Source organism: Danio rerio, chromosome 15 (assembly GCF_052040795.2).
Source record: "Danio rerio strain M-AB ecotype USA chromosome 15, GRCz13ab, whole genome shotgun sequence".
Classification (NCBI taxonomy): Eukaryota; Metazoa; Chordata; class Actinopteri; order Cypriniformes; family Danionidae; genus Danio; species Danio rerio.
Genome location: NC_141035.1, coordinates 44,969,341 through 44,983,341, shown reverse-complemented (window position 1 = coordinate 44,983,341; position 14,001 = coordinate 44,969,341). Strand labels below are relative to the sequence as shown.

Genomic DNA, 14,001 nt, shown 5'->3' with positions numbered 1-14,001 from the left:
AATAAGTCAAACTATTATTATTTTGTATTAATTCCCTACTAATATCTGGTAGGTCGGTTCACTTCTGTGCAGTTGTTGGACGATAATCTAGCAAATCGCCTTTGGATGTTATCATCCACATGCTGTATCATAAGCTACTTGTGTTCTTAAGTACTAATAGCTTTACTATTTAAATCGTGAGTTTTTTTTACCACCTCTTTGTTCTCCACTTCACCTATGCATTTATATCACGGTGAAACTTAACTGACAATCTCTTTTTGCTATCGCCTGTGTGCTTTTAATGTGCGTAGCATCACAATGCATTCGTACTACACCAACCTGTGATGTGCAGAATCTAGTTTAGAATAAAACTAGCTGCTAGACGCTTGAACAAATGGTCAACTTTCTTTCTTTTGCCCTAAGAAAGAGTCTTTGTTAATCAAATAAGTGGTGCTGGTTTCTCCATTTCTTCCATTTCTCTATCGAGCAATGGCAGATCAGCATTTTATGAAGGGTATTTGATATGATGATGCTTCATGTAAAAAGCATTGGTTCTTGAAGAGATCTCTGTTAGCGGACAGGAATCCGACACCTGAGGAGCAGCTAGTTTTGCAGTGTCCTTGCAATGACAGGATGCAGGATCCATAGACAAATCGATAAGAAAGACTCCCACGCTGGGACTGCAGCCAAGAGGTGCTTTCAAGTGTTTACTGACCCACTTATGAAATTTCAAATCTCTCCTGTAGGTCGTTTGTATTGGATGTCACAAACTGGTGAAAGAGTATATTCATCCAGCTAACTGCGGTTTGTTAACTTGCAAAGCTAATTCTAACTAGCCATTGTTGTATAGTCAATATATTGTTAGGCTTAAAGGGATAGCTCAGCCAAATAATACAATTCTGGCATTATTTATTCATCATCAAACATATTTGAGTTTCCTTTTATACTGTTGAACCCAAACGAAGATATGCTGAAGAATGTTTGGGGAAAAAAAGTCATTCACTTCCATTGTTTTCTACTATGGAAGTCAATGGCAGCTTCTTTCCCTAACATTATTTGATAATATCTTGTTTTGTGTTCAACATAAGTAAATTAATTTCATATTGGAATCACTTGATTGTGAATCACTGATAAGGTCATTTTTTAAATTTCGTAAACTATCCCTTTAATAAAGCAGTCATATTACCATTGTTCAGCAAATGTTTGCAGGATAAATACATAATAAAATTGCAACTTTTAATTACATTATTTTGAAAAAAGTCATATTTTCAGACGTTTACATTCAATACTGGCTTTACCCAGCAGGCAAGGACGTCACCATGATGTCAGATTGATGCTGTACCCCAACATGGTGTGAATGTAGCATTTTGTTTGGAAATAAAATTGAGTTGACGTCAGAACCCAACGTCAGGCAAATGTCAATGTCCAACCTAAAATCAACGCCTAATGATTTAACAGCTTGATGTGTGGACGTTAACACTATGACGTCTGACGGACGTTGGATTTTGGTTGCTAAATCTGATGAATAAATGTCAGTGTTTGACGCCAATATGATGTTGGGTTTTGGTCACTTGCCAACACAACCTAAAATCAACCAAAAATCAATGTCTAATAATGTTACAGCTTGACGTTTTGTGGATGTTGCCACTATGACGTTTATCAGACGTTGGATTTTGGTTGCTAAATCTGATGAATAAATGTCAGTGTTTGACACCAATATGATGTTGGGTTTTGGTCATTTGCCAACACAACCTAAAATCAACCAAAAATCAACGTCTAATAATGTTACAGCTTGACGTTTTGTGGATGTTACCACTATGACAGCTATCAGATGTTGGATTTTGGTTGCCAAACCTGCTGAATAAATATCAATGTTTGACGGCAATATGACGTTGGTTTAAGATGTTGGCTCGACGTTGGGTTTTGGTCACTTGCCAACACAACCTAAAATCAACCAAATATCAACGTCTAATGATGTTGCAGCTTGACATTGTGTGGACGTTACCACTATGACGTCTATCAGACATTTGATTTTGGTGGTCATTTATAATGAATAAATGTCAGTATTTGACGTCAATATCACTGTCATTTAACATCATTATTGGACGTCCAAATAATGTACTGTACTCAGACGCTGGCTAGACATTGAACTTTGGTCACCTTACGTCACAACCTAAATCTAACCTAATATTATTGTCTTTTGATATTGTGTGCCTGCTGGGTATTTCCACTAACTCTATTTTTACAATTTCATGTAATTGTGACTTTTTTTTTTGTCATAAGTCACTTAATTCTTGGTTTATACATGATTATATTTAAAATTTCAGTTTAGATCTTGCAAGCCTGACTTTTATTGTCACAATTGTGAATTTATATCTCACAATTAAGTCATAATTACAAGATACACACATACAATTCAGTAAGTAGTTGTGAAAAAGCATATAAACTGTCATTGAGATGCTAGATGCAAGCTCAGAATGGCAAGGGCCAAACTTGCATAAATCGATTTTTACTTAAAATTCAACACTTGTGTTTTTAACCATCCACGTTTACATCACAAACTTTAATATCTAATATTCTACCATATTTTCCCCTCAAAACTACAACAGTCAAAATTGTGAGCTAAACGTTTCTTAAAGTTTCTGTGGGTAGCTATTCAGATTTCAGATCAAATCTTCCGGTTTGTCAGTCTTTGTAAGTTAGACTTACAAAAGAATCAAGCAAAAACATTCATGGCTATACTTATATAACAACTACAATTAATTGCTAGCCAAATGCTAATGTGACTGCACTTTTAATCGTTTTATGACAATGATTAATGACATTTAATGACCAAAACATTTACACTTCCCTCTATTAGGGAAAATGCCATTCTGTTAAGAATGGTAGACGAACTTGATGGATCGTACTCTGTTAAGGGAATAGTCCACCTGATGTTGAAATTCACCTCACTCTCATGTCTTCCTGACAACTAGGCTAAGTGACAACACGAGGGTGGGTGAATCCTTAACACTGAACGATTTCTTGTAATGATCTCTTGTGCCTTTAATTTTTTATTCACTGATTTGTTTATTGAAGGTATTGAGCGTTTTGAAAAGGAATTAAGAAATGAATTTTGTATAACTGTGTCGATATTTGATAAGTTTTGTTTAAAACAAATCAAAACAGGACTGCCCTCTGCTGGTCGAAAACTGTGATGATGTTTTGTAATGTGTGGTTTTGCTTACAGGACGGTTTATACAGTAAATGTAGAGGGGTTTGGATTTATTGCAGCAGTGATTTAGACATGTATAAGTTGTGTTCTTGAGTGTTAAAGAAGCACTGTACAGAATGTAGGGTAGTGTACCGCAGCAGTAGTGTTATACCAGCTTCACAGCTCCTCCTGCCATTATTTTGGGCAATATATATGTGGTTTTAAATTATGGTTCATGATTTGAACTGCCTTTTTAATCCCTGTTGACATGACCAACATAATAGTGTTTGTGGATATTTTGTTGAAAGCAAACTGATGTTTTTACTGAGGAAGGATGCATTCTGTTATGACTTTGGACCACAAAAACCTTAAAAAGTCTTAGAAATGCAACATAATATAGGGTAAGGGTTAGAATTATTGATTTTATATGCCAAAAGTCATTGGGATATTAGATAAAGATCATATTGCATGAATTTTCCTACTGCAAATATCTTAAAAAAACATTTTTTCCCTTAATTTTAATGACTTAAAATGCAATTTTCTCAATAATTATATATTTTTTGCACTCTCAGATTCCAGATTCTCAACAGTTCTCAACCCAAATATTATCAAAACGAATCATAAATCAATATAAAGCTTATTTATTTTGCTTTTCAAATGATGCATAATCCAAATTACAAGAAACTGACTTGGTTTTGTGGGCACAATTGTTCAAAAGTGACAATACAGATGTTCATCAATGTATGAACAACATGAAAGATTTATGTTTCTATATGCTCTGTTGAATATTTTATCATTTAATCCTGAAAAAAAAGTAGCACCTTTTTCACAAAATGTCACTGATAAATATTTTTATAGTTTCTGAAGGATTTATATTCATCTTTCTTTATTTCTATAGCGCTTTTACAATGTAAATTGTGCCACAGCAGCTTAACATAGAAGTTCTACTAAACTGAAACGGTGTCAGTCCAGTTTTCAGAGTTCAGTTCAGTGTGATTTAATTTCACTGCTGAAAGTCCAAACACTGAAGAGCAAATCCATATAAATGCTGAAAATAAAGTAATAATGCTGAAAATTAAGCTGTGCCATCACAGTATAAATAGCATTTAATTTTTTTATTTAAAATTTTAATAGACATCCTTAAAAATATCTAAAAAACAGCTTTTTTAAAATTTTATTTATTTTTAGGAAGCTGCTATCAGTATTGCGGTTAGGTTAGTTAAAGGAATAATTTATCCAAAAATTAAAATTGTTTTAGTATTTATTTCTTCTGAAAAATTTTGGAAAAAAATCCATTGACATTAATAGTAAAGTTAAAAAATACTATGGAAATCAATGGTCAAATGCGGTTATTTTTCCAGCGTTCTTCAGTTTATCATTGTGCTCAACAGCATGGGTGTAAATTTAATTTAACAGTAGAGGCGGACGATAAATATAAAACTTTTCATGAGCAATTTTTGAAGGGGACACAAATAATAGTGCTCATTTAGTAACTGTACAGCTAAACAATATGCTAACTGAGGCCGTAAATGTTTAGTTAACATTATGCCAAGTCGTCACAAATAAAGCAATGCATGGGAAACCTATTTGGTATTTTAATTGCAGTGCACTATGCAACAAGCTAACGTTAACCAAGTACAGGGTTTCTGCAGGTTTCACATGAAAATTCAATATAAGACATTTTAAGACCATTATGAATGAAATTTAGTCTTATAAAGGGCTAAATCTTAAGGATTTTTTTAAAATATCCAAGTTAGAAAATATTTTTTACTAGCCCTATCAAAACATGATCAAAATTGAATACATTTAATGTTACAATAATAATTTTGTTTGCATATTTTTTATAAATTTTCAAATATAATAAAAAAGACTATTATCCCTTAGCAAGAATACAACAAAACATATCTGCCAATTACGTCAGTCTACAATAATAATAATAAAGATTGTCCGGTCAGTATCCTTAGCAGTAAATAAATGCTATTTTTAAATAAAAAGATAAAAGTTTTATTGAGGTGGTTCATTTCGCTGAATATTAAAGGGACTATGTCGAAAAGAAAATGAATGAATTAAAGTTTTATTGAGATTGGGATTGTTGGTGATTGTATGTGTGTTATTGGCAAGATTGAGTAGCTATACATTAATAAAGGAACATTGAGACCCTTAAAAAAAGACTATTAAACACAATATTTTTTACTTTTTAAGTCCTAAAATTTAGCTTTTGAGATTTCAGACATTTAAGACTTTTTAAGCTCCCGCGGATACCTTGTAAGTAATATTTTATTGGCTATTATAGCAGATTCATGGAAAATTACACTGGTAATCAGCATTTTTGCCACAAATAATTAATGAGGGAGTCCGCATCAGCTACACTGAAGAGAATCGCTTTAGTTAAAGGAAATAAAATGCCCTCCATACTGGAGTTCAACATTAACTGAGCCGCAGCCACACCTGACTCATGTGTAGAGTAGGTGAGATGCACTGGGAAAAAGGCGGTGGGCCAAACCACTGCGAGGAAGGGGAGGGGGAACTCAACTGTTTCTAAATGCAGTTTTTCTACTTACACAATTATCGCAGGTATACATACATACAAGTCAGAATTATTAGCCCCCCCTTTAACTTTTTTTAATATCTCCCAAATTATGTTTAACAGTGCAAGGAAATTTTCACAGTATGTCTGACAATATTTTTTCCTCTGAAGAAAGTCTTATTCTTTTATTTCGGTTAGAATAAAAGCAGTTGTTAATTTTTTAAACTCCATTTTAAAGACAAAATTATTAGCCCCTTTAAGCTATTTTTTTTTGTTCAAATGTCTACAGAACAAACAATTGTTATACAGTAACTTGCCTAATTACCCTAATTAACCTAGTTAAGCCTTTAAATGTCACTTTAAGCTGTATAGAAGTGTCTTAAAAAATATCTAGTCAAATATTATGTACTGTCATAATAGCAAAGATAAAATAAATCAGTTATTATAAATGAGTTACTAAAACTATTATGTTTAGAAATGTTTAGAAAAAATCTTCTCTATGTTAAACAGAAATCGGGGGACAAAAATAAACAGGGGGGCTAATAATTCTAACTCCAACTGTATATTTTCCACAATAGAGAGTGCAATTTTTATTTTTTTAAATAATTTTTTATACGCCCCCCCCGGATTTATGCTCATGCTCAACAGAAGAAACTCAAACATGTTTGTAACAATTTGATTAAACATTGATTAAATGATAGCAGAACATTAATTCTGGGTGAACGGCCCCTTTAAAAGAGCTAAAACAGCACACCAGCGTGCAATACCAGGAACCAGCTTTCAAAACCCAATACATGTTGGTCTTTTCAACAGGGATGCGGATCAGAAAAGTAGACGCTGTTGTCCTTTATCGTGATCCAAATGCTTTATTTATGTGAGCCTGAAATGGTAACTTGTTCAAATAACAACCAATCTGTAAAGAATGACGATCAAAATATGTAAAGTGATTCCATAATATTTAATGTGACTTTCCCTGGATCTCATCGTACCGCTATCGCTGTGACTGTGTGGACCATCAGGCCTGATGTGCACATATATTTTGATCATACACGTCTGTTTCCTCGACACAGTAATATAACCTGAACCCAGTGTTACTGCCTGGGATGATTATACTTCCCTAATGCACTCCTGCCCTCTTAGTAACACTGCGTAGGGTCCCGGGCTTTGTACACAGCCCTTATATACTCTGTGATATGTTTATTAGAGATTAGCAATTGTGTGGTTTTTAACTAGTATGCCTCAATAACTGTTGTGAAACCTGTTTGAATTGTATTTGCACATTGAACTTCTTTTGTTTACATACAAAAACGCACCTCTCAGCTGGCTAATAAATGATGACAATGAAGAAAAGTGTTGCTGTCGTGTCATTTGTAGGAATGTGAAACTACTGCTTTTGTTTCTACCATAATTACAGAAGTCCTTACACTTGATAAAAAATGTTTTGCTGCTTGTTTAAAATGAGTTGAAGCTACACATTTCATGAGATTTATTTTGGACAACTTAACTGTTTTATGTTCAATCAACTTAAAATTGTAAAGTTAACTTAATTGATTTGTGTTGGGTCAACATGAACGAGTTGTGTGAAACCCAGCATTTTTTACATTTTATAATTGCAATTCATTTATGTTACTTTCTTTTTTTAAAGTAAAGTCAACAAATTGCTTTTTACAGTGCAGCACCAAACTTCTTTGGAAGAACACAATGATTTCCATTCAATAAAAATTAAACATTAAAAAAGAGTTTACAATTTGAAGCCTTGCCTAAAAGAGCCTTCATATATATAATACATACACACACACACACACACACACACACACACACATATATATATATATATATATATATATATATATATATATATATATATATATATATAAAATCAGCCAATCACATGGCAGCAACTCAATGCATTTAGGCATGGTCAAGAAGATCTGTTGCAGTTCAAACCGAGCATCAGAATGGGTAAGAAAGGGGGTTTAAGAGACGTTGAACATGGCATGGTTGTTGATGCCAGACAGGCTGGTCTGAGTATTTCAGAAACTGCTGATCTACTGGAATTTTCAAGCACAACCATCTCTAGGGTTACAGAGAATATTTTCCATGCTCAGACTGGTTTCTTGAACATGACAATGAGTTGTACTCAGTTGTACACAAATGGCCTCCACAGTCACCAGAACTCAATCCAATAGAGCACCTTTGGGATGTGGTGGAACGGGAAATTCGCATTATGGATGTGCAGCCATCAAATCTGCAGCAACTGTGTGATGCTATCCTGTCAATATGAACCAAAGTCTCTGAGGAATATTTCCAGTACCTTGTTGAATCTATGCCACGAAGGATTAAAGCAGTTCTGAAGGCAAAATTGGGTCCAAACCGGTACTAGTAAGATGTACCTAATATGAATATTTTCTAAATGAATATTAATTCATTCATTTTATTTTCGTCTTAGTCCCTTTATTAATCCGGGGTCGCCACAGTGGAATGAACCGCCAACTTATCCAGCACGTTTTTTACACATTACATGCCCTTCCAGCCGCAACCAATCTCTGGGAAACATCCCCACACACTCATACACTACGGACAATTTAGCTTACCCAATTTACTGTCTTTGGACTGTGGGGGAAACCGGAGCACCCAGAGGAAACCCACGTGAACGCAGGGAAAACATGCAAACTCCACACAGAAACGCCAACTGACCCAGCTGAGGCTCAAACCAGCGACCTTCACGCTGTGAGGTGACAGCACTACCTACTGCGTTGTCTGAATATATATATATATATATATATATATATATATATATATATATATATATATATATATATATATATATATATATATATATATATTTCTTTATTAATTTATTTATTTTGTGGAGCCTTGCGGGGCCCTATGCACCTTGGGAGTTTTGGGCATACAGTGTAGGGCAAAATGCTGCTATAATGTAAAACAGAAATAGGAAGGAAAATGATGGTAACATAAGAAGTTATAACAAAAAAAAGAAAAAGAAATTGTTTGTATGAATGCAAATTTGACAACTATCTTAGACAACCGAAGTTGAGTAATGCTGACCTTTTACCATCCAAACTCTGAAAAAAGCATGATAAACGTCTTCAGTACCTGCTAAGTGTCTCAGCTGGTTGTCTCGATGGTTTGCTCTCCATGCTTTGTTTTTTGTAGCCTGGAGCTCATATATGCTCGTGGCGGCAAATGCAGGACAGATGATTTGATTCCGAAGTTGTCTTTGGGGAGGATTTACGTTTTCTCAGAGTGAACCCCATCTAATTGAGGTTAAAGGGGTGGTGACCTTCCTCAGGCTGGACAAGACAGATCACAAGACAGATGACATAAACAACTTTTGCACTGTTCAAGAAGTTCACTACTGCTGATTTTGTGTGTGTTGTTGCTGAAGTTAAATTCTTCTACAGGTTTGTATTTTGTGTGTAATTATAATGGCAGTCTTTATATCATGTATGTAGGCTATGCATGAGTGATTCGATACATAAAGCGCTTTTGGCTTCCATTGTGTACATTTAAAACTTTTGAATAACTTTCCTGTATTATCAAACCGATTCAAATTATTTTGACACAATTTGCTTACAGAATATCGACATTTGACCTCTGACAATATAACCAATTAAGTTCTCATCAGAGCGCGGCTCAGCTCCAGGTCTGTTCCCCTAAAATGGATTCGACACGCGGATCCGGTGTTTCAAAAGAATTGTGTTTCAAACCGCTGCCTGTTCCCACTCGCTCACTTTCAGCCAATCACATTCTGCTTTTGACCTTTTGAAGCTGAGTTCTGAATAGAACACAACCCAATGTGTATTGTAAAGGAGGAGATTATTCTAAATAAAGCCAATAATATCCAATTTTAAATAATTTTAATGTTACACATCCAAAATTATAGATAATTTTTTGAACTAAATACAGAATAATTAATAAACTGTAATACTACGTGTATTGTTTTGTTTTAAAAACACTTCGAATCTATTTGGTTCTATTTTGGAATCTTTAGAATTTTAGAACGCCAAAGAATCGCGCCGTTCTGTGAATTCTATATTAGACTGCGTATTATACTGTATAGGTATATTTATTTATAGGTATTTGTATAGTTAATGAATACAGAGATTATTATAAATTAATCATTGTAGATACTGATTATTATGATTATTTATTATTACTGTTTTATCCATAAATGTTGATTGTAAATTAACTTATTCTGATTTTTAAAAGTTATTATTTACTACCACCACCACCACTACTATTTACTGTGTTTACTATTATATATATATATATATATATATATATATATATATATATATATATATATATATATATATATATGTGTGTGTGTGTGTGTGTGTGTGTCCTTTAATGTAAACTTTATAAATGCTTTGGCAATACATTTGTAATGCCAGTGAAGGAATTATTGAATTTAAATAAATAATGTATAGGTTACTAACATAATAACATAAACAAACAATAAGCAATGCATTTATTACAGTATTTATTCTTCTTTGTTAACGTTAGTTAATGGAAATAAACTTGTTCATTGTTCGTTCATGATGTTGCATTGATGTTACAACCATGAATTTGGATTTTAAGAATGCATTAGGCTTGTAAATGTTAGACTATTAATAAATGGTGTGCAAGTCTTGTTCATTAATAACTATCATTAGCTAATGGCACCTTATTGTAAAGTAGGACAATAAAGAGATTTAAAGTCTCTGTAAAATTAAGAAATTACTTGCAACAGATTTAAAATGCATCCAGAACACATATTTAATCTGATAGAACAAAAAGTGCTCTATAAATAATCCTGAAGTAAATGCATTTAGCCTACTAGAAACTCATTTATAAACACGCGCACACACACACGCACACTGTTAACTTCTCATACCCATTAAATAGTTGGGTCGCAGTCTCCAGGGTCCGGCCTCTTTGGCGTCGATTTAACTTTTTAAGTAAGAGAGAATAATCGTGTTTTGCACGTGAAAGGACCCCCGTTTCCCCGCGTGTTTCCCTCCCGCGTGCGCGCCATTGTCCGCGCGAGCAGGCAGAAAGAAAACATTTGAAGTTTCTTTTTTAGTCCAACAAAAGGGCCACATGTCATTGAAGTCGTGTGTGTGTGTGTGTGTGTGTGTGTGTGTGTTAAACCACAAAGTCAGTCATCTCATTTAGCCTAGTAGTGAATTTAAATAATATGGCTTAATTATTATTATTTTGGGAGGGGGATGTTTTTATTTAAATATGTATATTACATAAGTATCACTAGGACCATCACTAAAACTTTTTGCCAATAAAATGTCACACAAATGTAGCTATTGTAATATTTAAATAGCATTTATTTATAGTTGTGTAAGTAGCCTAATAATTTCATATATTAGGTACAATGTAGCCTATGTATAATCTTTTAACACAAAGTGGCCAAATAATATCCCACACTGGAACCCTCAGGAAGCAAAAGTGTACTTCTTCGACCAATCAGCTCTCGCTAACGGGATTCTGTGGGCCAATCAGATGAGCGGTTGGAATAATAGACAAGGAGGGCTCCGCAAACTCATAAATGTCTCAGTAGTTTGAGAACTCGAGTTCAACCTAAACGCCTTTTAATAACAAAAAACGCGGCGATTATAATTCTCCTCACATAATGAGAACAACGAGCAGGAACCACACAAGGGGAGATTCTACATCTGATTACTAACTTTTCATCCTAGACTACATTTCTTTTCCTCGAGGGATAGTTACAAGATCATCGGAAATTAATTATTTGTTTTTGTTTATTGATCGTGGAATATTACATGCATTTTAAGTCCTAAGATTTTGGTCAACGCTTTCCCGGAGCAATGACCGCTTTCCCAGGGACCATTCCCAGGATGATGCGCCCATCACTCTCTCCAAACTATCCCCGCAGTGGATTCCCCATGGAGGGTAGGCTATGTTACTTTTTAAAGCGTAAAAACATCGTTGTATTTATTAGTAGCAATTTAGACTAATACTTAATCATTTTTTAAAAACTTAACTGTGTTATTTAATACTTTCTAAGGTATTTTTAATCGTAATTAATGGTAATTTAGGCCAAATGCAGACTTTTTTTTAACTGTTAGCCTATATTATTTTATTATGTAAGTTTTTTTAAGTTATCTTTTGCTAACATAAAAATAAATCATGCATTGCAGTCAACATTATGTTGATTTTTATTATAAAAATATGAAATAAATGTTCTTTAGGTGTTCTTTGTATAACTTTTAACTTAAGTTTTAAATGTGTTCGTGTTAAATTATTACATTACGTTCTTTACATTACTGTATTTGTTTTGGTTTTCCAAAAATAATAAAAAGATTATTTAAAAACTAATGGTCGGATTATGATTGTTACGTGATATAACTTATCAACAACAACAACAACAACAACAACAACAACAACAACAACAACAGGTTGATTTAACTTTCCTTCCCAATATTCACATAAATTGTACTCGGTTTTTTATATGCTAACTTCCGAAGTTGGTTGATTAAATTAAAATATGAATAAATATAGGAGATTTGACCTTTATAACCACTTCCATTTAAAGCAAAGATCGCATCATGATTTTTTGTTGTTTTATTTATTTTTAGAGTTTTTTTAGCCCTAGATATAAAGAAATAAACTCATATGGAGCCTATAAAAAACTTAAAGAATCGTCTTACCTCTTCATTGAAAGCACACTTCAGAGATACATCTGCTTTTCAACAACAACAAAAAAAGTTTTTCATGCATTTAACTCTCCTTCCCAATAATTCCCAAGATTTCCATTCAGTTATAGGCTATTTAGTTTAATTTCCAAAGCCATCTGATTACATTTAATTATGTATAAAAGTAGGGGATTCTAACATTGCAACCACTTTTTAATAGATCTAAGGTAAATATCTATGACCACTTTCATTTAAAGCAAATACGTTTTTCTGAAGCTGGTTTATTTTTAGAATTTTTAGCGCTACATTTAGGGAAATAACTTCAAAGGAAGCCTAAAGACTAAAATAATGATTATCTCTTCACTTCTTAGATGCATCTGCAATAACAAAAGGTTGGTTTTCATGCATTTCTACCCAGTGGCATTTCGCCTATATTATAATTGCCATAGCTGACTGATTGCATTTAAATATACGTAAATAGGAGATTCAAACTTTACAATCACTTTCATTTAAAGCAAATGGACTTTTTTTGTTTTATTTTTTATATAATCTTTAGCGCTACATTTATGAAAATAACTTAGGGAGCCTAAAGAATAATAAAAAAACCCTCTTTAATACAAAGCACGATTCAAATATGCATCTGCAATACCGAAAGGTTGGTTTCCATGCATTTCTACCCAGTTCTAGAGTATTTTCTATTTCAGTATTCATAGCTTATTGATTACATTTCAATATGAATAAATATTGGACATTCAAACTACACAACCACTATCCTTTAAAGCAAATGGACATGTTCCTGTTAATAGCTGTTATTTAATAATAATTATTAATCGTTGTGTTTTTGTTAATTGATGTTTTTTATTCTTTTAGCGCTACACATAGGGAAATAACTTATAAGGAGCCTTAAGAGTAAAATAATTTACACCTCTTCATTAAAAGCACACTTCAAAGATAGATTTCTACGCAGTTCTATCCATTTTATATTAATTTCCTTAGCTGATTGATTACATGTAAGTAGTACAATAGTAAGTTGAGAAGATTTTAACTTTAGAACCACTTTCATTTGTGATATACACAATTTGCACTACATGTTCATATGGAGCCTATAAAGACTAAAATAATTGTCTTACATCTTCATTAAAAGCACACTTCAAAGATGCCTCTGCCATGCATGCACAAATTCTCTTATTTCTTCCATGTTTCTGCAACTTTTCCTTTGATTATTTCACCACCGTCACATCATCTGGATTTGCTTCGATGCAGTGTCAACTCCGATGGGTCAGGGTCGAGTCAACCAGCTCGGGGGAGTTTTCATCAACGGTCGGCCTCTGCCCAACCACATTCGCCATAAGATAGTAGAGATGGCCCATCACGGAATCCGGCCCTGCGTGATATCCCGCCAGCTCAGAGTCTCTCACGGCTGCGTCTCCAAAATCCTGTGCCGGTATCAGGAGACTGGATCCATCCGGCCTGGAGCCATCGGCGGGACTAAATCCAAGGTGAGGCCCGTGGATGAGCGGATTTCCCAGGAAAGTGGGCAAATTCAAAGCAGAATGTCTACCGAAAGCGATGACCATGTTGACTGAATTTAAATAACAGCATCAGGCACTTTTTACATTATTTTTGAC

The 14,001-nt window shown here is 33.8% G+C and overlaps 2 protein-coding genes and 1 long non-coding RNA gene across 4 annotated transcripts in view; 1 reads left to right on the top strand and 2 right to left on the bottom strand.

The window, feature by feature from the left end:
- The window catches only part of sgpp2 (sphingosine-1-phosphate phosphatase 2), a 146,312-nt gene that overhangs the window by 42,888 nt on the left and 89,423 nt on the right, over positions 1–14,001 (bottom strand). For both annotated transcript variants that reach the window (XM_087282288.1, XM_087282287.1), the window contains one exon: positions 8,817–9,013. In XM_087282288.1, the coding sequence (XP_087138414.1) occupies positions 8,817–8,860 (44 nt within the window). In that variant the 5' untranslated portion in view covers positions 8,861–9,013. The remainder of the gene's footprint in view (positions 1–8,816; positions 9,014–14,001) is intronic.
- Positions 5,469–7,413, bottom strand: LOC141377919 (uncharacterized). Its single transcript, XR_015510003.1, has 3 exons — positions 7,224–7,413; positions 6,372–7,167; positions 5,469–6,247 (listed from the first exon to the last, which is right to left on the bottom strand). It is a non-coding gene; the product is annotated as an uncharacterized LOC141377919 (long non-coding RNA).
- The window catches only part of pax3b (paired box 3b), a 43,559-nt gene continuing 41,103 nt past the window's right edge, over positions 11,546–14,001 (top strand). Inside the window, exons 1-2 of the mRNA NM_001328397.1 lie at positions 11,546–11,630; positions 13,637–13,872. Coding sequence (NP_001315326.1) covers positions 11,546–11,630; positions 13,637–13,872 — 321 coding nt within the window. The remainder of the gene's footprint in view (positions 11,631–13,636; positions 13,873–14,001) is intronic.